Source organism: Eschrichtius robustus, chromosome 11 (genome assembly GCF_028021215.1).
Source record: "Eschrichtius robustus isolate mEscRob2 chromosome 11, mEscRob2.pri, whole genome shotgun sequence".
Classification (NCBI taxonomy): Eukaryota; Metazoa; Chordata; class Mammalia; order Artiodactyla; family Eschrichtiidae; genus Eschrichtius; species Eschrichtius robustus.
In genome coordinates this window covers 76029048-76056038 of record NC_090834.1, presented here as the reverse complement: position 1 = coordinate 76056038, position 26991 = coordinate 76029048, and the positions used below count along the sequence as shown (strand labels likewise).

The 26991-nt window shown below is 42.1% G+C and overlaps 1 protein-coding gene across 1 annotated transcript; it reads left to right on the top strand.

Annotated features, from left to right (window-relative positions):
* Positions 1-707: 707 nt before the first annotated feature.
* MRGPRX2 (MAS related GPR family member X2) lies at positions 708-26910 on the top strand. Its single transcript, XM_068556105.1, is given in 8 exon segments — positions 708-732; positions 2221-2325; positions 9895-10085; positions 11267-11349; positions 11930-12597; positions 12600-12833; positions 12836-12936; positions 26776-26910. Coding segments are annotated over 8 exon segments (1542 nt in total).
* Positions 26911-26991: the final 81 nt, after the last annotated feature.

Below are 26991 nucleotides of genomic sequence, written 5' to 3'. Positions count from 1 at the left end.
ATAATAAAGTGCAGGTCCTCTCTCCTTACACTTCTTTTTCAGAAGCATATTGTCTATTCTTGATGCTTCTTTGTAAATTTAAAAATCAGTTTATCAAAGCTTCACATAATCCTACTGAGATTTTTATTGGAGTTGCATTGACTATATAATAGAGAAACTGAAGAGAATTCAGCTTTATAATGTTAAATTTTCCTATCTATGAACATACGCTATCACTTCATTTACTTAGGTAATCCTTAATGTCATTCAAAAATTTTTTCTTAAGTTTATACATTTATACATTCTTTCAGATTTTTTCCCAATTACAGTTTTTATATTATAAATGGTTCTTTTTAAAATTATGTTTTTAACATTTTTCTACAAATACAAAAATGTAATAATCATTTTTATAACTAAAAACTCTTGTGTACATCTTATAACCATAAATATTAATATATCAATAACTACATTTCTTCCTTTTGGTTAGTGTTTGCCTGGTGAATCTTTTTCCATTCCTTTACTCTTAATCTTTTTGTATCCTTAGGTTTTAAATTAATATCTCATAAATAGCATATGGTTGGATCTCAATAGATTGCATTAATGGTGTAAGAGAGCCAGTAAAGAGGTATGCGGGGCACTGCTGTTTACTCAGGACAGAAGATCCCAAGAAAAGACAGATCCTGCTCTCACCACAATAAATATCCATCCACCATACAAGGAATGTAGCCATGCTAAGGGATGGGCCACAGAGAGGTAAGATGGGGACTGAGCAAGGTGGCCATAGAGAGCTTGCCAGGCGGCCACAACTGGGAGCTGTGCTGTGCCTCAATGATCAGGCTGAGGCTGGACACACACACACACACACACACACACACACACACACACACACACACACACACACACACACACACACACACACACACAGAGTGAGCTCCAGTTCTGGGCGCTCCAGTTCAAGGGAGCTGTGCAGATTACAGCTGCCCCTTCTGAAAAGAGCCACCAGTAGGAACAGACACTGAGCAGGACACACAACAGCTAATGCGTTCTGGGCTTGAGTGATAGGGTTACGAGAGCAGGAGGACGACAGAGCTGCGGCACTTGTGGCTGCCAGCCCGCAGGATGCTCAGGTCTAGCATGTAGGAGAAGCAGGTGGCATAGATAACAAGGTGAAGCACTGGGAGCACAATCTTCATTCAAGACCTCGTGGTTAAAGGAGAAGAGAAGCATACAGGAAAGGAGGAGGCTGGAGGCAGAGGATAGGGATGGAGAAGCCCACTCCACCTGCCGCTTGACCACAGAAGGCAATGAGCTGAGTCAGCGAAATCCAGGCTCAGGACCCCTGGAAGGCCATCAGAAGGGGTCCTCATTATAGAGCTCCCCTAGGGTTAGAGTAGAAGCCATCAGAAGAACTCCCCTAGGGCCAGGGTGCTCAGGCAGGCTGGAGCGGCTGGGTCCACAGTCAGGGGCCTTCTAGCCATTGCTGGACATCCCTTAGAACACAAAACACGTGGAAATGCACTGGAATCTTCTTGTCACTGTCTTCACAAAGTATATAGAGGTATTTACAAACATCAGACTTACTAACGTCCTTTACTCATAAACCTCTGGTCCCAACAAGTAGCTCAGGCCCAACTCCAAGCATCCGTTCCTCCAGAGTCAGCAAAGCTACTGGGAGCTACTCTCCCCAGCCCTTTCCCTTTTCCTTTGCCTCCACACACTTGCTACCAAAGGACCAGATGCCCGCTGCCTTTGTCCTGCATGCTCAGTTTCCCTCATAGGGCCTGCGTGCACACCCTGGAGCTGACACCAACTTCAGGGAAGTGCCTGACTCTATGACTCCAGCTCTGGATCCAGCAGAAACTCTCCAGAGACCTTCCAAGTCCTGCCCCTGCTTCTCCCATGGTCCTCACACACCTCCAAGGTCCCCAGACTGAGCTGTTACGAGAAGAATGGGGCCCTAAGGAGGACTGGCAGAGATAATCCCCTCAAACTGCTGAAGGTGATGTGAAGGTCTGGGAATGAGGGCATGGAGAGGAGTGACATACAGAACCAGGGACAGAAAGAAGAAAAGCAGAAATAGAGGTGGGCAGAGATAAACAGAGAGGGGACAAAGACAGCAAAAAACCTAGACAGAGTCAGAGACAGGCAGACAGGGAGAACCCATCCGTTGGGCCATGGTGTGAGCAAAGAGTCATCACCTTGATAGCGACGCAAGAGGCTCCTTGGTCACATGGCCACCAGGGTCAGTCAAAGCAGCAGATTGGCTGCTGACTGACCTGGGGGCGGTCCAAGTGCCTCCAGTGGTCGGTGGTCGCAGCCTCAGACAGTGCCCCTTTTCTGAAAAAGGTGAGATTATCTTGCCCCAGCAAGATCACCCAAAGGTGAAGGAGTCAAAGGGAGGGCTTTGTGGTGAGGGGGAGGGGGCAGTGCCAGCACCAGGGCAGAGCCTACAGTTCTGTTCCCTGCTCTGTGTCTGACCTTGACACGGCACATGCCCTCCCTGACTCTCAGTTTTCCCAAATGCAGTGTGGTCGCTAATATCCCCTCCACCTGTGAGATCTGGGCATCTGTGAGCCTTGGAGAGAAACTGATGGAGTGAAAGAAACAAATGTGGGTCAGCACAATGCGGGGAGCTTCAGGAAAGAAAGGAACACCAAGGTATAGGGGCCACATGCCTTTCACAGCAGAGAGGTTGCTAGCACTGAATTGAATACGATCAGATCAAACAGGAAAAATCAGCCAGAGTACTACTCAGTTAATCCAAGCCTACCGACTACACATACACGTGTGTCCAGAATGTAACCTTTAACAGGCACTGGGATTTTTGTCTGTGATGCTCACTCCTTATAATCAGTGCCTACCACAGTGCCCTGCACAAAGTAGCCATTCAAGAAATATTTGTGAATGAATTTATGTGATGCTTGGAGGAAAAAGAAATTCCAACGAGGAAAACTAGAGCATTGGTTATCCCAAATTTTTCATTCCCAGAATCCCCCCAGACCATGTTGCCTGACAGCAGATCTGAACAGCTGACAGATGGAAGGACACGGTATGAAGGACCAGAAAGGAGCTGGCTCTCCCCACTCAGAAGAACCTGGCCGCAGGCTTCCCTGACCACTCAGCTGCTAGGAGCCCTGGAACTCCTGCCTCCATGATCCTCTGACTTTCTGAGGAGCCTAGCCCTTGTCTGAGCAAGAGCAGATTGACCTAAATGACAAAGGATGAGAAGAAAAGAATTCAATAAGCCTTCTTTCTCCTCTACTCCAGTAGAAAGTCAGCTCAGAACTGCCTTGAAGCAGGAGGTCCTTCCTGGAGCCCCTGACTCTGTAGTAAACTTCTGGTCCTCTGGCTGGGAGAGCCCTGGAGAAGTTGCTGCCTTATCTGGTGTTACCAAGAGTCTGAGAAGCCGTGTGATTTCCTATTCAAGGACCATGGTTGCTCTCACAAGGGAGGCTCTGACCTCTTGCCCTCCTCAGCTCTCCCCAGCTTAACTCCTCTTTCCCTCGCTGAAGTCATATAACTGTTTCTCCTTCCATCCAACCAGTTCAGACTAACTTTGATCCAGTCCTCCAGCAGCCCATGGCAGGGCCACCATAGATCAACCGTCATTCTGATTACGCACCCTTAGTCTTCCATCCCTGGTCAAGAAGAGACAAGAGGGACTTCCCTGTCGGTCCAGTGGTTAAGACTCTGTGCTCTCAACACAGGGGGTACGGGTTTGATCCCTGGGCAGGGAACTAACATTCCTCATGCCGCACCGCACAGCCAAAAAAATAAAATAAAATAAAATAAAATAAAATAAAATAAAATAGGGCTACAATCTTTAAAAAAAAGATGATGAAGAAGAAGAAGAGACAAGAGATTGGTGAAGCCCATTTTCCAAAGGGGTTTTTAAAGGAAGGATCCTGCAACCCAGGGACCTTTCTGTCCCCACCCCCAACCCCAGCGTATTCTGCTTCCACTTTCGTGGACCCCCCTGTGACTCTCTATGTCACTGTGGCCTGCTCCCCAACTCTCAATACACTGCTTCCCAAATAGTACAGGCATTGGGAAACTAACCTAAGTCAACTACAGGTACATTCTATTTCCCACAAGGGCTGGGCTTCTTAACTGTTGGGTACATTTTAAAGTGGATTTTTAACCTGTCAAATTTTCTTTGCCTTCATTCTGTTTTGCTCTTCTATTGGCAGATGTTTCTCACAGTGAAGCTTTAAAAGTTCTCTGCCCAGAATGACTTCCCAACCTTCACCTCTCCAAGTCATCTATTCAATCACTAATTCACTCATGCTTGCAGACACAAGTATATGCACTTCAAAAAAAAAATTGCTGAGCATGGGGTCAGGCACTATCCCAAGCCCTGGGACTCAAAGACATGTTCGTTATTTTCAAAGAGCTCACAGTGCAGTGGGAGAAAAATCATGTCCTCAGATGCTTAAAGTACTGTGTGATAAATGCTTTGATATGGACATATTTATGGCTGTGTGAGCAAAGGACAGGGCCAAATGAAATTCATTTTGGCAAAAATGGGACATTATTGGTTCAAATAACTGGGGGTCTGCAAGAGAACCTGGCTCCAGGCATAGTAGGATCCAAGTTCAAATGACATCATCAGGATACTCCCCCTCTCCTGGTTTCATTGCACCTGCTTGGCTTTCAGTGGCTGGTGATAGCTGCACAGAGTGGAATGAGAAGAGGCCCACATCAGCGATAAGCCACCCACCCCCTTCCAAAATCTGTATCTGTGCAAGCTCATGTAGTAAAATCAGCTACACACACACACACACACACACACACACACACCCTCCCCGCAACACATACTCCCCAACAAAACTGTCCTTTATAGGGACTTTCTAAATGACACTGCCCTGAATTCTCAATTCTAATGGAAAGAATTCATAACACAAAATTTGGGGCCATGGAGAGGGGCCTACATTGATGAGTATATCACAGTGATGAAAAGGGGAGCCTCCAGGAACCACTAAGGACCTAATGAATGACAGTCATCCTGGGATCAAGTTCGGCCTCAGAGAGATCCCCATTTGAGGTCTCCACTCTCTTTGGTACAAAACAAATCCAAGGAGAGGGGAGGGTACATGAAGGAAAGAAGCCTCCACAGGTACCAGGGATTTCATTTTAGATTCATCACAGCTGGAAAGCATCTCATTTTAAGGATAAGGAACTATGACAAAACAGGTTTCACAATAATTATCGAACTGGAAATATACTACATATTACAAAACAGCATAAATAGTTGTATACTTTGTATGCATGTATCACAGTATTCATGCAGTTGTTTCCATGTAGAGGTCTGGCGAGAGATTTATAGTTTCATCTATATTGTGTATATTCTCCTCCCAGCAGCCTGAGAGACTTCTGAAGTGCAGAGCTGATCAAGTTACTTCCTTGCTTAAATTCCTTAAATGGACCCCCTTTGCTCTCAGAAGGAAACTCATATTTCTTAGTATAACTACTACAAGCCCTGCATGATCTAGCAAGGGTAGAAGAGAAAGTTTTAGGACAACCCAAAAGTGGGAAGTCTAACAGGGGTGTCCCATGAAAAACTGAGACCTCAAAGACTAAACCTTAGTGTATTTCTCATTAGTGAGAAATAAAACCACCAAGAAATTGTTTGACCAAGCTTGGATGTAGGTGAAGAGAAATTTTCTCTTGAGAATTTGTAGCCACAAGACACATTGTGGTCCAAACTCACACAACCTGTTGTCTCCTTAAAACTTCAAATGACAGATGAGGTTTCTGGGGAAATCCTGATAGATGAGAGCCATGTTGGGAAGTTTCCCAAGTCAATCAGCAAAAAAAAAAAACACAAGTCTTCTCTGGAAGAACTCAACTATAATTCAGACCTCAAGGAATTCCACAAATAAAGTCCCAAGGAAAGTGAGCAGCTGACAGTCTAAAATTACAAATACACAAAGAAACAAGGCACCATATGAAAAAACAGAAGAAACAATAGACAGTAAAATCAGACATAGATAGACTTTGGCATTGGAATTTTCAGATGGAGAATTATAATATTGCTATGCTTAAATAGGGTTAAAGACATAAAAGAGAATTGACAATGTGAGCCAGCATCAAGACCAAGCCAAAAGCTGACCAAGCAAATTTAAAAACAAAATCTCAAGTAGAACTTCTAGAAATTAATAATATAAACATTGAATTTAAAATTCAGTGGATGAATTAAACAGAAGATTAGACACAGTGGAAAAGAGACCAGAAACTTAGAAGATCCATCTGCAGAAATTACCCAGAAAGCTGCCTAGGAGCCAGAGAGGTGGAAAATAAGAAAAAGGTGTTAAGGGATATGGAGACTAGAAAGAGAAACACTAACATATGTTGAATGAAACTTCTAGAAAGAGATAATAATAAAAATGATCATAGGAGCCAATAAGTATATAGTACTTACCATGTGTCCCTGTTCTAAACTATTATATAATTAACTCACTAATGTTCACAACAAACATATAGGTAGGTCATAATGTCATCCCCATTTTACAGATGAGGAAATTGAAACATAGAGGAGTTACAACATTTGTCCAAGGTCACATAGAGGTGCCAAGTAGCCTGGCTCCTGAGTTTGTGTTCTTAACCACCATGCAATATTTGAATAAATAATAGCAGAAAATCATCCAGAAATCCAGGAGACACCACAAACCCCAAACATGATATAAAGAGAAAGCCACTAGACACATTTTGGTGAAAGTGTACCACACCAGAGAAAAAGGAAAGCTCTTAGAAAGAAAAAAGGCAGATCACTGCAAGTGATTGGCAACTTGACTGATGGCCAGTCTCACAAGAGTAACATTGGCAGCCAAAGACAGTGGATCTTCAATGTGCTGGAGGACAGCAACTGTCACACTACGACGCCAGCCTGGAAGAACCCTCTAGAAAATGAGGGCGAAACAATGACATTTGCAGACAGAGAAAAACGAGGGCATTAACCACGCATAGACTCTCACAAAAGGAACTTCTGAAGAATGTATTTCAAGGAATGGAAGATGTGAGATGTGAAATGCGAGGGTGAGCAAAAACATTGGTGACTATGGGGATACATTTGAACAAACACTGACTCTTTAAAACTATAATAAATGTTTAATTTCTTCGGAGGGGGGCGAAGAGAACAGAGTCAAAATAACGTACTGGAGCACAGTTGATTGGGAGGAAGGAGACAGAGGTTAAAGCTTTCTGAGGTCTTGCTGATGTTCATGAGGAGGGAAGACTTCTGGGGACAGTTGTATAATTTGTCCACCACACCAAACAAAGTACAGGGCAAAGGAGGGGAATGGGAGCTGAAATACAACCTGCTGGTTAACCCTTGTGTCCAGGTGCAAGGTTGTGACTACAGAGTTATCACACTAAAGCTGCCTTTAGACTTTGCATAAGTATGTTAAATAGCTACGGTAATTGCCTGGAAAATAGATAAATCATAAAACTTCCAGACAAGTTGAGCAGAAAAAAAAACATCCTCTGTAAAGCCAGTGACCTTCTGGACAGCACCAAAGAACTTCCTCTTCTCCTCCCATTTTTTGAGAAATCTTTAAAAAATGGGAAGGTTTAGAGACCTGTTCCTGACAATGTGGTGATTGTAATGACTGTTCACTAAACTCTCAGGGCTGCCGCCACATCTCTCACCAGCATAGGTTTGTGTAAAGAGTCTTATGAGCAGCTTCCCTTTTGGGACAAAGTTTTGCTTGGGAGTGCCAAGCACGCGAGAGCGCCACTTTCCTCACGCATTCTCAAACATTCAGTATCAAACTTTTGAATATTTGAAAATCTGAAGATGGAACTATCTTGGTAGAGTCTCAATTACCCTTTCTCATCAAGAGTACAGCATTTTTTTCTCATGTTTAAGAAACATGGGTTTTGTAGGAGGAACTGAGTTGGTCATTTTCTTATTAGGTTGTTAGGGTTCTCTCTTAGTAACGTGTTGGAGATGATATAGATATAGATATGGACATAGATATAGATATTTTTGTCTAAGATATGCATTATAAATACTTTTTCCCTGTTTGTTGTTTGACTTGCCTATGGTGGCCTTTTCCATGCAGAAAAAATATTTTTAATTTTCAATTATTTTTATTCAATATTTTTATTTATGACTTCTGAGTTTTGTGTCAGGGTTAGGAAGATCTTCCCCAAACCAGGGTTATAAAAGAATTTCCCCATGTTTCCTTCTAAGTCTTTTTGCTTCTCTTATTTATATTTAAATACACAATCCATTTTAAAGTTAACATGGTGTAAGATATGAGGTATGATCCCTACAGTATTTTATTCTAGATGGCTTCCCAGTTGCCCCATGACTCTTATCAATTTACTATTTTTATTATTTTATCTCTACCTCCTCCCATTTGAAATGGCCTCTTTATCATATACTGGATTCCATATGCATTTATGTTTGATTCCTGAGACCCTCTGCCCTGCTCCAACAATCTCTCTGCCTGTTTTTATGTTAGAACCTCATTGTTGCATTCACCGAGGCTTTAGAATGTTTTCTAATTTCTTGTAGGGCTGATCAGTCCTCACTGATTTCTTTTTCTCTCGAGAAGCAGGTGAAGCTTCATTTTATTATAGTTTCTCACTTTTTTTCATACATAGGAAATCTGTAGAGTAATTTTGTCCCCAGCCACCTTTCTAAGCTACCTGTCTTTGCGGTAGCTTCTCATGTTGACTCTTTGGGGTTTTCCAGGTCTGATATCACACCATTCTCTCCAAAACCCACATCCTTCAATTTTCCAGCCTCACTGTCCCCTGGAATCATGCCTGTCAAGATCGGCCATGACTCCCTATTGTACATCCCAAGGTCAATTCTTGGTCTTCACCTTACTCAGTCTCTTGAGTAGGATTGATGCTATTGCTCACTCCCATCTTCTAGAACAGTTTTTCCATTCTGTCTCTAGGATGCTCTCCTAGCTTACTCCTTCTTCAGTAGCTGCTTTTCACTACTCTGTTGGCTGAGTCCTCCTCTTCTTCCAAGTCTCTGGAGGTTGGAGGCCCTAATGTTGAGTCTCAAACCTCTTCACGCACGCTCACTCCCAGGGTGAGCTCACCAGCTCCTGTGGAACATAAGGGGCATAGTCTTGTGTGTTGTCACCATCACATCGTCACTGCCTGGAACAGAGCCTGGCACAGCATAGGCACACAATAGTGTTGGGTAAAGGAGCACATGAGTGAATACACTTTTCTGATTGCTTTAAATGCTTCATAGTTAAGTTTTCAAAGGAAACAAGTAACTCAATTTGGTGGTAGCATGGGCACATGAAAGGAAGTCATAGGAGCTAAGACTGAAGATACTGGTTGGCTCTAGACAATCTAAAAATAATCTAGCTAACAAATATCATGATGTAGAGGGAGGAAGGTGACAGAGAGTGCATGTGGTATGCTAAATTCCTTATCTTTCATAAGGGAACTCAATATATCCTGTTGTTGATATTGATAAATCAAAAATATAAATGTAGTTTTTTATTATATAAAGCTACAACATTAACTTCTATAAGCATTAAGAATGGAAACTGGACATTGGTTGCTATTGGGGAATGAGATTTGGAGATCCTTTACATTTCATTTTATACACCTTGGTGTCATGTGAAATAAAATGAATGTGCACTCATTACTTCTGTGATTAAATTTTAAAAGATCAAGTGAGCCAGGCCACACAGGGCCTTGTATGCCAAGCAAACTATTCTTTAGCTACGGAAGCTCACGTTGCTTGGTGGGTCAGCTTCCTGCACAGGCTCACAGGGGGCAGCAAAAGGCTTTGGGACAGCCATTCCTCACAGGGAAGGGGACCGGATGGGGTAGGATGGGTAGAGAGGCTGAGATAAGCGACTGGAGTCAGGGCAAATGAGAAACATCTCATGAGGTTTCTTGTCTCACTCATCTCCAGGATCTCTCATTTGCCAGTACCCCTCGTGCAGGAAATCACAGGGGCTGTCCAGCATCTTGATAAGCCTCCCTCGGTCACCAGGTTTCTCTCCTGCTACTGCAGGCACCTCCCCATCCAGAGGGTGAAAAAGCATTCTCTGCTGTTTGTCAATCCCAGGAAAGCTCTTTCTTTCCTACTCACCACCTCCAGCAAGAAGAATGGTGTTAAGGTAAGAGTTTGCTCAAGAACTATCTTCGATCAAAGGCAGATTTGTTTTCCCCTCCTTAGTCCACATGCTCATGAATTCATGTTGGGGTAAGGCAGGCAGGGGGCACGGGTACCCATCAGCCACAGTCGGGAGACATGAAGCTCCCGATGGAAGCTTTGGCTGCTGGTAGCTTGGACTATGGGAGAGTCAAACGGGATCAGCCAGGTTCTTTCCGCTTCCGTTCCATCTCCCTATATGCTCCCTTTCTCTCCAAACATTCAAATCTGCAACTATAAACAGAAATATTCTGCTAATTTTAATTTAGGGAGTGAGATGGCATGCTGGTGTTGCATTCCCAAACTAAATTGTTGTTACTAACCTCAGGTTTCACAGATTTGCTTGCTGTTCATTGTTTTTTGTTTTGTTTTTTGTATCCTTATATCTGGCACTGTCCCAGCAGAAAATACAGAGCACAATATAATGGGTCACTGAGGAGAGTTTAATGAGGGACTGGTTACAAAGGTGTGGGCACAGCTAAGGGGAATCTATAAAGAATGCTGAAGCCCCCCAAGACAAGTCTTCATAGGGCGCTGTTACCATTGCTGGGCCTAGAGGGGAAAAGGAAGGAGTAGTTACCAGAACTCACGGAGGGCTCTGGCTGTAGCTGTAGTTGTCACTATGGCTGTAGGAAAGGGCCACCAGACAGGGGCTATGTCTTCAGGTAGACTAACACTGCCACTGCCAGCTCACAGCCTGGCAGGGAGACAGACAGGGAGTTAAAAAACCCAAATCACTCTCTGCCTGCCCTCCAGCTTCCTGTCAGTGTCTCCGTTCCTCTGGAAGCAAACGGGAGCCAGAGGGCGAGGGAGGTCATCAATTAGGCACAGAGACATCTCGCGGGACGCAGAGAAGGGTACAGAAGATGGAAATGAGACTAGATGGCAAATAGAGAAAACCTATCTCTTCTTATAACCTCCTCACAGTCGCTATTTCCTGGGACTGGGTCAGTATCTCACTGTATCTCCTCAGTTTGTTTCTTTAACTGTTTGTTGGTTTGCACCTCTATCTGGTGTCACTTCTTTGGAATAATCTCTCACTATCATCAGAAATGCCTTGAGAATGGAATGTAATCGTTGTTTTTTTAAGATGGGGGTACACAGGTATTTATAAGTATTTTCAGTTTGTGATTTGGGCTTCTCTAGAAAGAAATCCATTATAAGAGTGACTTAAACTGTGTCCGTCACACAGAGCTGGGCACTGGGGACACACCAATGCATGGAGAAAAGTACCGTCTGTCCTCACAAAGCTCACACACTGGGCCATTTCTAGCTCAAGAGGCCTCCTGACTCACTCACACCTGTCATAGCAAAAGGTCACATAACCTTCATGACCCTAAATCATGATCTCCTTTCTCCCTGGTGGGTGGGTGCACTCCTCTCAGTCACTAAGATGGCCTGCACGTCATGCCTGGGGTTTCTGTCTTCCTGGCCCTAAAAGGTAATCTCTGTCCCAGGCAGAAGGAATGCTGAGCTCAGAGTCCTATTGTCACCCCCGCATAACCTGTCCAGATTTTTCTCCTCCTACAGACATGACATGGCCTGGGAGGCTGAGTGGAGGTAACATTCCCATGTCAGTAGAGAGTCTGTGTTGCAGTAGAGAGAGCCCAGGCATTTGAGTCAGAGAGAACTGGGTTTGAATCCAGGTTCCAGGTCTCCAGGGCTGTGTGGATTTTAGTAAGTATCTTAATCTCTGCAAGGCTCCAATTCCCTCCTCTGTAACACAGGGACCGTAATTCCCACCTCGCAGGGTGGCCGTGAGGATCGATGATCACACAGCAGGTGTTCACGTCTTGTTTGTGTTCCCAGGAGCACCAGTGGGGGGTTTCTGAGCTTGGATCCAACCACCCCCGCCTGGGAGACGGAACTCACACCAATGAATCGAAGTGACCAGGCCCTTCCTCAAACTTTCAGTGTGGCGACCCTGACCCTGGTCTTGCTGATGATGATCATTGCCTTGGAAGCACAGGCAGGAAACGCAGTTGTGCTGTGGCTCCTGGGCTTCCACCTGCACAGGAATGCCTTCTCCATCTACATCCTCAACCTGGGGGGAGCCGACTTCGTCTTCCTCTGCTGCCACATTATAGGTTCCCTGGAGAAGCTCATCACCTCCTGCCACTCCAGCTCCAGCCCCATCCCCAGTTTTTTCACCACTGTGCTGACCTTCGCCTACCTCACAGGCCTGAGCTTTCTCAGCGACATTAGCACCGAGCACTGCCTGTCTGACCTGTGTCCCATCTGGTACCGCTGCCACCACCCCAAACGCTTATCGGCTATCATGTGTGCCCTGCTCTGGGCCCTGGCCCTGCTGCTGAGCACCCTGGAAGGGAAGTACTGTGGCTTCCTGTTAATGGACTTTAATCGCATTTAGTGTCGGGTGTTTGATTTCATCACTGCTGGGGGGCTGACGTTCTTATCCGTGTTCCCCGCTGGGTGCAGCCTTGCCGTGCCGGTCACGATCCTCTGTAGGTCCCAGCGATGCAGCTGACCAGGCTGTGTGTGACCACTGCGCTCACAGTTCGGGTCTTCCTCCTCTGCGGCCTGCCCTCCGGCATCCACTGGTTCTTCTTAATCTGGATTCAGGATGATTTGTTTGTGTTCCCCTGTCATCACTGACTGGTGGCCTTGGGCCTGTCCAGCTGCACCAGCGTCATCATTTACTACTTCGTTGGCTCCTTTAGGCAGAGGCAGCCAAAGAGGCGAGGACGGCAGACCTCAAGGTGGTTCTCCAGAAGGCTCTGGAGGACCTATCAGAAGTGGATGGAAGCAAAGGCACCCTTCCTCAGGAAACCCTGAAGGCGTCAGGAAGCAGTCTGGTGTCCCGATTCAGAGTCTCTGCCTCAGTCTCTGTGGCTTTGAGAGCCAATTTTCTCCCTATCAGTTTGGGAGGGCTTCTTAACTTCTCTCAGCCTCTGGACCCCTGATCTTAAAACGGTTAAAAAAGTAGTAATTTGGGTAGTGAGGATTAAGTGAGACAGTGCCTGTTATACGAACACTGAGTGCAGTGTCTTAAGGACTCTCACCCAGGGGCCTTCACCCCATCCCCATGGGAGCTTCACCAACTCTGGGGTCCAAGACTGTTTCCACTGTTGAAGAATCCCACCTTCAGCAGAAGTTGAAAGCAGTGCAAGAAAGGTCTTAAATTTCTTTGGTCACTACACTTGGTAGGGATTAAACATTACATTTTTGACAAGTTTCTGTGGTCACTTTCTTACAATCTGTTTTGATACAATTAAAAGAATTAAAGTTCAATCTAGCCCCAGAGAGTAGTCTTTGATTTTGGCAGGCGTCAGAATGACTCCCTAGCTTGAATAAATGACTTAATGAATGAATAAATGATGAATTTTTAAGCCCAGCCTGTGCTAAATCTCCATTTACCAGGTTTGAGTCACCATCTTTAAGTTTGTTGCCTTCACCATTTTCAACTTTTGCAAGCATGAAGTTAAGTTTTATAACCAGATAAATCAACATCAAAGCATATTTAAGGTTTGAGGTGGGTCATCTTCCTGTGGTTTCCTTCCACATGCCCTCCAGTAGAATCCCATGTGCACCCCTTCTCATTCCCGCCCCTTCACCTTTACCCTGATTCTCCCTCCCTGGGGCTCACTAATCCTTCATGCAGGTTGCAGTGGGTCTTACTAGACTCTGTTCTCCGAGGACAGGATGCATGTCAGATTTACCTTTTATTTCAAAAAGCTCACAACATTGATTTTAGTAATCTAATTGCACAAAAATATTTTTTGTTACCTGTTCTATAAAAATAATTTATTAAGTTTAAATGTTGCATCTTTTAATAATTTTTTTATTTTTTTAATTGAAGTACGGTTAAGAGAGAGTGCACAGATCATTAGTGTGTACAGTTCAATGAGTTTTGGCGATAAATACACACCCATGTGATTGACATATACACACTACAATATATATAGAATAGATAACTAATAAGGACCTACTGTATAGCACAGGGACCTCTACTCGATACTCTGTAATGACCTATATAAGAAAAGAATCTAAAAGAGTGGATATATGTATATGTACAACTGATCCACTTTGCTGTACAGCAGAAACTAACACAACACTATAAATCAACTATACTCCAATGAAAATTTTAAAAAATAAATAAATACACACCCATATGACTAAAGCTCCAGTCAAAACATAACACATTTTCATTACCTCTGAAAAGTCTCTCATGTCCCTCCGAGTCATTCCTCCTGCCCCAGAGGCAACTATCATTTCTACTCTGTCACCAAAGATTAGTTTTGCCTGAACTTTGACTTCAGATATTTAGACTCATACAATGTACTTTTCTTGTTCCTGCCTTCTTTCACTCAGCATATTTGGGGGATTTACTTATAACATTGCATTGCATATACCAGTAGTTCGTCCCCTTTATAAAGCTGAGTACTATTTCATTAGATGGGTGTCTACAGTTTACTTTCATATTGATGGATATATGTGCAGTATTCCACTTTTAGCTATTGTGAATAAAGCTGCTGTGAACATCCTTATTCAAGTCTTTTTGGGACATAGGTTTTCATTTCTCTTGGATAAATAACCTGAACTGAAATTCCTGGGTCACAGGGAGATGTATGCTTAACTCTACGAGAAATTGTCAAACTCTCTTCTAAAGTGGTTGTGCTATTTCCCATTCCCACCAGTGATGTATGAAACTGCCAGTCTTTTGAATTTTAGTGTGAAAAATTGAGATACCACTTCATGTTCATTAGTGTGAAGTGGTATCTCATTATGTTTTAATTTGCATTTCCCAAATGACTTATGAAATTGAGCATATTTTCATGTGCTTATTGGCTACTTGTTTTTCTTTGAAGTGTCTGTTTACCTTTTTCCCATTTTCATTCTTTCCCTTTTTCATTATTTATTTGTAGGAGTTTTTATGTGCTAAATATGAGTCCTTTGTGAGTTATGTGTATTATAAATATTCATCTAGTTGGTGGTTTGCCTATTCATTTTTAATAGATTTTATATATTAAAGCACTTTTAGATTTATAGAAAAATTTTGCAGAAAATACAGGGGGTTCCCATATACTCCCTCTCCCCATCCCCACTCCACTACACAGTTTTTCCTGTTACTAACATTTTCCATTAATGTGGCACATCTATTGATACTGATGAACCAATATTGACACATTATTACAAGCTGAATTCCACAGTTTACATTAGGGTTCAATCTTTGTGTTGTAAAGTTCAATGGTTTTGACAAATGCAGAATATCATGCATCTACCATTACAGTATCATATAGAATGCTTTCTCTGTCCCCTAAATGAACTGAATAACTAGCACATTAATCACAGTTATTTTAAATTCCCAGTCTGATAATTCCAAATATCTCAGCCATATTCTGAATTCTTATATGGAGAATCTTATGTGGGGAATCATATCTTACATGGGGAATCAATTGATTCTGTTGTTAATACTGATAAATTAAAAATCAGAAATATAAGTTTACTATTCAAATCTATAACCATTATTGATAGTAGAATTCAGAAAAAAAAAAACTGAAACAAGTTGTTTCTTCTGGAGAATAGGACTCAGGAAGACTTTTACTTTTACCATTTAATTGAAACTGGCAAGAAATTGTAAACCTGTATGCGTTACTACTATGATGAAGAGAAAGGGTGGGACAGGCCATGGAGAACCTTGAATGACAAGCAAGGAGGGTGTGCTTTATTCTTGGCATTGCTGCCCAAACACACAGTTGGGCAGCAAAAGGCTCCACAACAACAATCCCTTGCAGGGACCAGCACTGAATGTGGTGGGGATGGGCAAAGGCTGAGAGACAGGAGAAGAGTTTGACCAAATGTTGAGAAACATCTCATGAGGGATCATGACTCAGAGAACTCCACACTCTCATTTGCCAGCAGGTCCCTCTACAGGAAATCACAGGGACTGTGCAGCGTCTTGATAAGTCTCACTCGGGCACCAGGCTTCACCCCTGCTCCTGCTGGCACCTCTCCAAGGCAGAGAAGCATCCTCTAGAGATTGTCAATCCCATGAGACTTTTCCCTACATCATGGGTCAGCATGTCACCTCCAGCAACAAGAATGGAGGAAAGGTACATTTATCAAATATTTATTTCCAAAGCCAGTGTTGGGTTTTTCCTCTTAGTACCCATTCACATAACTCCACCTGGGGGTGGAGTATTCAGGAAGCCACAGGGGCTGCAGCAGGAAAAGGCAGGAGACAGGAAGCTCCCTCCTGGCAACTCTGGGTGTTGTCAGCCTCGACCATGAAGATCTGAACTGATGAACCAACACTGTTTATTAGATTTTATCCCCACTCTCCCCTCCTTCTCAATCATTCAAATGTGCTATCATGGTGAGAAATCTGCTGCTGTCCTTAATTCAGGGAGCAAGATAGGGCACATGCATGCATCCCAAAGCTAAAGTGATGTGAATAACCCAATCATCTGTTTTACTTCCTTTTCAAATGTTCTTTTCCTTTCTGTATCTCTCAGGCTCCCAGCAGAAAACAGATGGCCGAATATGTAATGATTAAAAAGAGTTTAATTAAGGGACAATTTACTAATATGAGCAGATTAGGGAAAATTACATGGGATGATGACCTCTCCCCACTGAGGAAAGGAACAGAAGGGAGCCGTAGCATCACTAGGCTTGAAAGACAAGGGAAGGAGAAGTTACTAGAACTCAGGGAGGGCTCTGGGCTGTAGCTGTAGTTGTCACTGTGGCTGTAGGAAAGGGCCACCAGACAGGGGCTACATCCCTGTATGTAGAGTCACATCATCACAGCCTGGCAGGAGAAAGCCAGGAAGCTAAAAAAATCCCCAAATCACTCTCCTCCTGCCTTCCAATCACTGTTAGTGTCTCCCTTCCACTGAAAGCAACCAGGAGCCAGAGGGAAAGGGAGGCCATCGTGAGACACAGAGAGATCTCCCAGGATATAGAGAAGGAAACAGAAGATGGAAATGAGATTTGATGGCAAATGGAGAAAATCCACCTCGTCTTACAGCCTCATCATAGTTGGTATTTCCTGGGACTTTCTCTATCTCATTGTGATTGGATCAATCTCTCATTGTATCTCCACAGTTTGTTTCTTTGACTGTTTGTTTGTACCTCTATGTGTGTCACTTCTTTGGAATAATCTCTCACTATCATCATAAATGCCTTGAGAATGGAATGCAGATATTTTTTAAAGAGGAAGGAGTACACAGGGACTTATAAGTATTTTCAGTTTGTGATTTGAGCTTCTCTAGAAAGAAATTCATTATAAGATTGACTTAAGAGAGAAGTTACTAGGACTGGACTGGTGCCTCCAAGGCCTTAGACACCAAGGCTCTTTTAAATTGTTGCTCCCATCTGTAGAGAGGTGTAGAGAGGGGACTTTGTCCTTGAGGTCCTGCGTAGCTCCTGGACACATCAGCATTCCATCCAGAGGAGAAGAGGAGGAGGAAACGCACAACCCAGGAGTTGGTTACATCACTTCTGCTCACCTCCCATTGGTCAGTGCCTAATCACATGCTGCCATACAGCATTAAGGGAGGCTGGGATAAGGATCCTTTTTCTGGTCTAAAACTCTCGGAATTATTATGTGAGAGAAGAAGAAATGGATACTTGGAGCCACTAGCAGTTTCTGCGCCTCTGAATCTCACATTCTGAGCTCACATGAAGATTTTTTCCTGGGGGCTCCTTCCATAATAAATGATGTGGTGAAGAACAGTGGAAAAGCCTCAGGCAGGGCTCGAGGAGCCCAGAGCTGGTATTGGACCTGCTCTTCACGATGTCATCTCAGGGAAATCCTTTGACTCTTTAAGCCTTGGCTTCGTCCTGTGTTAAATGGGAGCATTACAACAGGTGGTCGGTCTCTAAGGGACATGTGCTAGATGCTGAGGATACAATAGTGAACAACAACCACCACAAAAACCCAGGCAGATCTAGGTGTTATTGAGCACTGACTTTAACAAGGGAGATAAAAAAAAACCCCAAAAGATATACACTTAAAAATTAGAGCAGCAACCTGTGTTCAGTGCCATGAATAAAAAGTACATGGTGAAGATCGGCCAAGATGGCAAAGTAGAGAGACCCTGAGCTCACCTCCTCTCACAAGCACACCAAAATCACAACCATCAGTGAAAAAGACTGCAACCTACCTGAAAAATATCTTCTACAACTAAAGACATAAAGAAGGAACCACAACGAGATGGGTAGGAGGGGGAGACTCACGATGTAATCTAATCCCATACCCGCCAGGTGGGTGACCCACAAACTGGAGAATAATTATACTGCAGAGGTTCTCCCACAGGAGTGAGAGTTCTGAGCCCCAAGTCAGGTTCCCCAGCCTGGGGGTCCAGCACTGGGAAGACAAGCCTTCAGAGCATTCGGCTTTGAAGGCCAGCAGGGCTTAATTGCAGGAGCCCCACAGGACTGGGAGAAATAGAGACTTCACTCTTAAAGGGTGAACACAAAATCCTACATGCACCTGGACATAGGGCAAAAGCAGTTAATTTGATAGAAGCCTGGGCCAGACCTATCTGCTGGTCTTGGAGAGTCTCCTGGAGAGGCGGGGGTGGGGGGGTGGCGGGGGGGAGGAGTGGCTGTGGCTCACCCTGGGGACATAGACACTGGTGTCAAACATTTTTAGGAACATTCAACTGCATGAGCATTGCTGCTGGTGGCTGATATCTTGGCTCATTAGCACCAAGACTGGCCCCACCAAACAGCCTGTAGGCACCAGCGCTGGAATGCCTCAGGCCAAACAACTAATTGGGCTAGGACACAGCCCCACCCATCAGCAGACAGGCTGTCAAAAGACTTCCAGAGCCCACAGCTGCCTCTAGACATGCCCCTAAGCACGGCCTTGCCCACCAGAGGGCCAAGACCCAACTCCACCCACCAGTGGGCAGGCACCAGACACAAGAAAACTACAATCCAGCAGCCTATGGACAGAGTCTGCCGACAGTAGGCCAGACCCTACCTTCGAGCCAGCTGGGCCCTGGCCCTGCCCACTAGCAGACAAATGCAACCTTTGGGATACCCTGGACCCCATACCCATCTGTGTTAGGAACTGGCCCCCTAACATCAACGATCTGAAACAAGCTCTGGGATCCCTGGGTCCAGCAGCCAGACTCCAGGAACCAGCTCTGCCTGCCAGTAGCCTGGCACTAACCCCAGGACCTGGCTTCATCTGCCAGTGGGTGGGCAGGAGTGCCAGAGTCTTCAGGACCCTGACTCCTCCCACCAGTGAGGCAGCATTAGCCCTGGGGCCACCTAGGATCCAGCAACTAGCCACCTCATCACCAGGCACCAGTAAACAGTAGCCAGCAGCATCCACACAAGGCAGGGCCTGGCAACCAACCAGACTAGAGACCAACCAAGCCCACCAGACTGCCCATATAGTCAGCCCACCACACAAAAGGACCCCTGCAGCCCTCTTAGGGGAAACCCCTAGAGTATGTAGCTTGGGTGACAAGAGGCGAGTACACTGCTGGGACTCATAGGACGCCTCCTACAGGAGGCCACTTCTCCAAGGTCAAGAAATGTAACTAACCTACCACATACATAAAAACACAAATAGCAACTTAGACAAAATGAAGCAGCAGAGGAATATGTTCCAGGTGAAGGAACAAGATAAAATCCCAGAAGAAGAACTAAGTGAAGTGGGGCTAGGCAATCTACCTAAGATAGAGTTCAGAGTGATGATGAGTATTACTGGTTGTAGGTTTTTCCCTTTTATCACTTTAAATATGTGGTGCCACTCCCTTCTGGCCTGCAGGAGAATGGATGCACAGAGTGAGAAGTTAGAAGTTTTTAACAAAAAGTTAGAAAATATAAAGAACAACCAAACAGAGATGAAGAATACAATAACTGAAATGAAAAACAAACTAGAAGAAATCAATAGTAGACTAAATGATACAGAAGAATGGACGAGTGAGCTGGAAGACTGAGTAGCGGAAATCACTGCTGCTGAACAGAAAAAAGCAAAAAGAGTGAAAAGAAATGAGGACAGTTTAAGAGACCTCTGGGACAACATCAAGTGCACTAATATTCACATTATAGGGGTCCCAGAAGGAGAAAAGAGAAAAAAGGGGCCTGAGAAAATATTGAAAGAGATAATAGCTGAAAACCTCCCTAACCTGGGAAAGGAAACAGTCCCCCAAGTCCAGGAAGCACAGAATCTCATACAGGCTTAACCTAAAGAGGAACAGAACAAGATACATTGTAATCAAAATGACAAAAATTAAAGGTAAAGAGAGAATACTAAAAGCAGCAAGGGAAAAGCAACAAATAACATACAATGGAACTCCCATAAGGCTATCAGCTGATTTTTCAGCAGAAACTCTGCAGGCCAGAAGGGAGTGGCACCATATATTTAAAGTGATAAAAGGGAAAAACCTACAACCAATAATACTCTACCCAACAAGGTTCTCATTCAGATTTGATGGAGAAATCAAAACCTTCACAGACAAGCAAAAGATAAAAGAATTCGGCACCACCAAACCAGCTTTACAACAAATGTTAAAGGAACTTTTCTAGGCAAGAAAGAAAAGGCCATAACTAGAAACAAGAAAATTACAAAATGAGAAAGTTCACCAGTAGGCAAACATACAGTAAAGGTAGGAAATCATCTACACACAAAGTTAGTAGGGAGGTTAAAAGACAAAAGCAGTAAAATCATCTGTATCCACAATAAGCAGTTAAGGTATACACAAAACAATTATATGTAAAATATGATTCCGAAAACAGTAATCATGAGGGGAGGAGAATACAAATGCAGGATTTTTAAAGTGCATTTGAAATTAAGAGATCAGCAACTTAAAACAATCATATATATATATATATATATATATATATATATATATATATATATATACACACACATATATATATACACACACACATGTATATATATACATACATATATATATATGTATATATATAGAGACGGCTATACAAAAACCTCATGGTAACCACAAACCAAAAATCTATAATAGATATACACACAAAAAAGGAAGAAGAATCCAAACATAACACTCAAGATAGTCATCAAATCACAAGAGAAGAGAAGAGAAGATGAAAGGGGGAAAAAGACCTACAAAAACAAATCCAAACAATTAACAAAATGGCAATAAGAACACAGATATCGATAATTACCTTAAATGTAAGTGGACTAAATGCTCCAACCAAAAGACACAGACTGGCTGAATGGATACAAAAACAAGCTGTGTATACATGCTGCCTGCAAGAGATTCACTTCAGATCTAGAGACACATAAAGACTGAAAGGGAGGGGATGGAAAAAGGTATTCCACACAAATGGAAATCAAAAGAAAGCTGGAGTAGCAATACTTGTATCAGCCAAAATAGACTGTAAAATAAAGACTGTTATAAGACGCAAAGAAGGACACTACATAATGCTCAAGGGATCAATCCAAGAAGAACATATAACAATTGTAAATATATATGGACCCAACATAGGAGCACATCAAAGTATAAGGCAAATATTAACAGACATAAAAGGAAAAATCAACAGTGACACAATAATAGTAGGGGACTTTAACACCTCACTTACATCAATGGACAGATCATCTAGACAGAAAATCAATAAGGAAAAATAGACCTTAAATGACACATTAGACCAAATGGTCTATAGAAAGCATTCCATCCAAAAGCAGCAGAATACACATTCTTTTCAAGTGCACATGGAACATTCTCCAGGATAGATCACATCCTAGGCCACAAAACAGGCCTCGGTAAATTAAAGAAAACTGACATTATATCAAGCATCTTTTCCGACCACAGCACTATGAGATTAGAAATCAACTACAAGAAAAAAATGCAAAAAACACAAACATTTGGAGGCTAAAAAATATGCTACTAAACAACGAATGGATCACTGAAGAAATCAAAGAGGAAATAAATATCTAGAGACAAATGAAAACAAAATACAAGATGATCCAAAACCTATGGGATGCAGCAAAAGCAGTTCTAAGAGGGAAGTTTATAATGATACAAACTTACCTCAGGAGTGTATCACCTCACACCAGTCAAAATGGCCATCATCAAAAAGTCTACAAACAATAAATGCTGGAAAGGGTGTGGAGAAAAGGGAACACTCCCACACTATTGGTGGGAATGTAAATTGGTACACCCACTATGGAGAACAGTATGGCCGTTCCTTAAAAAACTAAAAATAGAGCTACCATATGATCTAGCAATCCCACTCCCGGGCATATATCTGGAGAAAACCATGGTTTGAAAGGATACATGCACCCCAAAGTTCATTGCAGTGCTGTTTACGATAGCCAAGACATGGAAACAACCTAAATGTCCATTGACAGACGAATCGATAAAGATGTGGTACATATATACAATGGAATATTACTCAGCCATTAAAAAAATGAAATAATGCCATTTGCAGCAACATGGATGGACCTGGAGATTATCATACTAAGTGAAGTAAGTCAGACAGAGAAAGACAAATATCATATATATTGCTTATATGCAGAATCTTAAAAAAATGATGCAAATGAATTTATTTACACAATAGAAACAGACTCATAGACTTAGAAAACAAACTTATGGTTACCAAAGGGGAGAGGTGGGGGGAGGTATAAGCTGGGAGTTTGGGATTGACATACACACACTACTACATTTAAAATAGATAACAAACAAGGACCTACTGTATAGCACAGGGAACTCTGCTCAATATTCTGTAATAACCTAAATGAGAAAAGAATTTGAAAAAGAATAGATATGTGTATATGTATAACTGAATTACTTTGCTGTACACCTGAAACTAACACAACATTGTTAAATCAACTATACTCCAATATAAAATTTTTAAAAAATTTAAAGCACTATATATTGGTCAAAATGCTTTTGGTTGGGAAGGAAGACAAAAAAAAAAACTTACCTCAGGAAAAAAAAATCTCAAATAAACAATCTAACTTTACACCAAAAGCAACTAAGGAAAGAAGAACAAGCAAAACTCAAAGTTAGTAGAAGGAAAGAAATCATAAAGATCAGAGCAGAAATAAATGAAATAGAGACTAAAAAAAAATAGAAAAGATTAATGAAACTAAAAGCTGGTTCTTTGAAAAGATAAACAGAATTGATAAACCTTTAGCCAGACTCATTAAGAAAAAAGGGGAAAGGGCCCAAATCAGTAAAATCAGAAATGAAAAAGGAGAAGTTACAACTAACATCACAGAACTACAAAGGATCATAAGAGACTACTACAAACAACTATACACCAATAAAATGGACAACCTAGAAGAAATGGACAAATTCTTAGAAAGGTACAATCTCCCAAGACTGAACCAGGAAGAAATAGAACGGACCAATTACCAGTACTGAAATTGAATCAGTAATTTTAAAACTCCCAACAAACAGACGTCCAGGATCAGACGGCTTTACAGGTAAATTCTACCAAACATTTAGAGAAGAGTTAACACCCATCCTTCTTAAACTATTCCAAAAAATTGCAAAGGAAGGAACACTTCGGAACTCATTCTATGAGGCTGCCATCACCCTGATACCAAAACCAGGCAAAGATATCACAAAAAAAGAAAATTACAGGCCAAAGTCACTGATGAACATAGACACAAAAATCCTCAACAAAATACTAGCAAATCGAATCCAACAATACATTAAAAAGATCATACACCATGATCAAATGGGACTTATCCCAGGGATGCAAGGATTTTTCAATGTCTGCAAATCAATCAATGTGATACACCACATTAACAAACTGAAGAATAAAAACCATATGATCATGTCAATATGTGCAGAAAAAAAGCTTATGATAAAATTCAACATCCATTTACGATAAAAACTCTCAAGAAAGTGGGCATAGAGGGAACATACCTCAACATAATAAAGGTCATATATGACAAACCCACTGCTAACATCATACTCAACAGTGAAAAGCTGAAAGCATTTCCTCTAAGATCAGGAACAAGACAAGGATTCCCACTCTCGCCATTTTTATTCAACATAGTTTTGAAAGTCCTAGCCACAGCAATCAGAGAAGAAAAAGAAATAAAAGAAATCCAAATTGGAAAGAAAGAAGTAAAACTGTTACTGTTTGCAAATGACATGATACTATACAAGAAAATCCTAAAGATGCCATCAGAAAACTACTAGAGCTCATCAATTAATTTGGTAAAGTTGTAGGATACAAAATTAATATACAGAAATCTGTTGCATTTATATACACTAACAATAAAATATCAGAAAGAGAAATTAAGGAAACAATCCGATTTACCATTGCCTCAAAAAGAATACCTAGGAATAAACCTACCTAAGGAGGCAAAAGACCTGTACTCTGAAAACTACAAGACACTGATGAAAGAAATTGAAGATGACACAAACAAATGGAAAGATATATCATGTTCCTGAATTGAAAGAATCAACATTGTTAAAATGACCATACTACCCAAGGCAATTTACAGAGTCAATGCAATCCCTAACAAAATACCAATGGCATTTTTCACAGAACTAGAACATAAAAATTTTAAATTTCTATGGAAATACAAAAGACCCCAAATAGCCAAAACAGTCTTGAGAAAGAAGAACAGAGCTGGGGGAATCACACTCTCTGAATTCAGACTATACTACAAAGCTACAGTCATCAAAACAGAATGGTATTGGCACAAAAACAGACACATAAATTAATGGTACAGGATAGAAACCCCAGAAAGAAACCCATCACTATGGTCAATTAATCTATAACAAAGGAGGGAAGAATATACAATGGAGAAAAGACTGTCTCTTCAAGAAGTGGTACTGGGAAAACTGGACAGTTATAGGTAAAAGAATGAAATTAGACCATTCTCTAACACCATATACAAAAATAAACTCAAAATGTATTAAAGACCTAAAGTAAGTAAGACCAGATACTATCAAACTCCTAGAGGAAAACATAGGCAGAACACTTTTTGACATAAATATTTTACATCGAAGCAATATTTTTTTGGATCCATCTCCTAAAGCAAAGGAAATAAAAGCAAACGTGAAACAAATGGGACCTGATTAAACTTAAAAGCTTTTGCACAGCAAAGGAAACCATCGAAAAAATGAAAAAACAACCTACTGAATGGGAGAAAATATTTGCAAAAGATATGACCAATAAGGGGTTAATATCCAACATATATAAACAGCTCATACAACTCAACATCAAAAAAACAAACAATCTGATTAAAAAATGGGCAGAAGAACTGAATAGACATTTTTTCATAGAGGAAATGCAGATATCCAACAGGCACATGAAAAGATGCTCAACATCACTAACCATCAGGGAAATGCAAATCAAAACCACAATGAGGGACTTCCCTGGTGGCCCAGTGGTTGGGACTCCATGCTCCCAAAGCAGGGGGTCCGGGTTCCATCCCTGGTCAGGGAACTAGATCTCGCATGCCACAACTAAAGATCCCGTATGCAGCAAGGAAGATCCCGTGTGCCACAACTAAGACCCGGCACAGCCAAATAAACAAACAAACAAACAAACAAACAAATAAATAAATAAAGTTTGTTTAAAAAACCACAATGAGATATCACCTCACACCTGTCAGAATAGTTATCATCAAAAAGTCTACAAATAGCAAAATGTTGGTGATGATGTGGAGAAAAGGGAACCCTCATACAATGTTGGTGGCAATGTATCAATAAATTGGTGCAGCCACTGTGGAAAACAGTATGGAGGTTTCTCAAAAACTAAAAATAGAACTACCATATGACCCAACAATTTCACTCCTGGGTATATATCCAAAACAAAAACAAAAACAAAAACACTGATCCAAAAAGATACATGCACCCCAATGTTCATAGAAGCATTATTTATAATTGCCAAGACATGGAAACAAACTAAATGTCTATCAACAGATGAATTGCTAAAGAAGATATGGGGTGTGTGTGTGTGTGTAAATACTGTATGATATCACTTATATGTGGAATCTAAAAAGTACAACAAACTAGTGAAGTGAATATAACATAAAAGAAGCAGACTCACAGATACAGAGAACAAACTAGTGGTTACCAGCGGGGAGGGGTGAAGAATCAATATAGGCGTGGGGGAGTGGGAGGTACAAAGTACTGGGTGTAAGACAGGCTCAAGGATGTACTGTAAACATTAGGAATGTAGCAAATATTTTGTAGAAACTGTAAATGGAAAGTAACCTTTAAAAACTGTATAAAAATCAAAAAAAATTTTTTAAATTTAAAACAAAGAGAAAGAAAGGAAGGAAGGAAGGAAGGAAGGGAAGATGCCATTAAATATGATGCATCATTCATTGTAAAATGAACTGTAGATTCAGAGACATTAAAATGTTAAAGACTTTAAGAAAAAAAAGAGGCACATACAGGCACATCTTATGCTGACATGATGCTAACATCACTCTGATATTCTTATTTGTGGTTCTCTCTGGGGTCAGCCTGACCCTGCTAATCATATTCCTGTATGGCTCCCATTGGATGCAGATGACTAGGCTGTGTGTGACCAACCTGTGCACAATGGTGGTCATATTTTGGTGGCCTGCGTGCTGGCATCCACTCATTCCTTGGATAGGGGGTTCAAACTGGTTACAATTCCTTCTTTTGTTTCCTTCATCGCATTGTGTTTATCCTGCTCTGTGTTAATGGCTGTGCCAATCTCATCATTCACTTCTTCACTGGCTTCTTTAGGCAGCGGCAGAGATGCAAACCCTCAAATTGGTTCCCCAAAGGGCTCTGCAGGATATTTCTGAGGTGGATGGACACGGAGGAAGCCTTCCCCAGGAAACCCTGGAGATGTCCAGAAGCCATCTAGGGCGGTGCTGAAGAGCCTCTGCCCTGGTCAGTCAGAAGTGACTTTGAGAGGGACTTCCCTTGTGGTGCAGTGGTTAAGAATCTGCCTGCCAA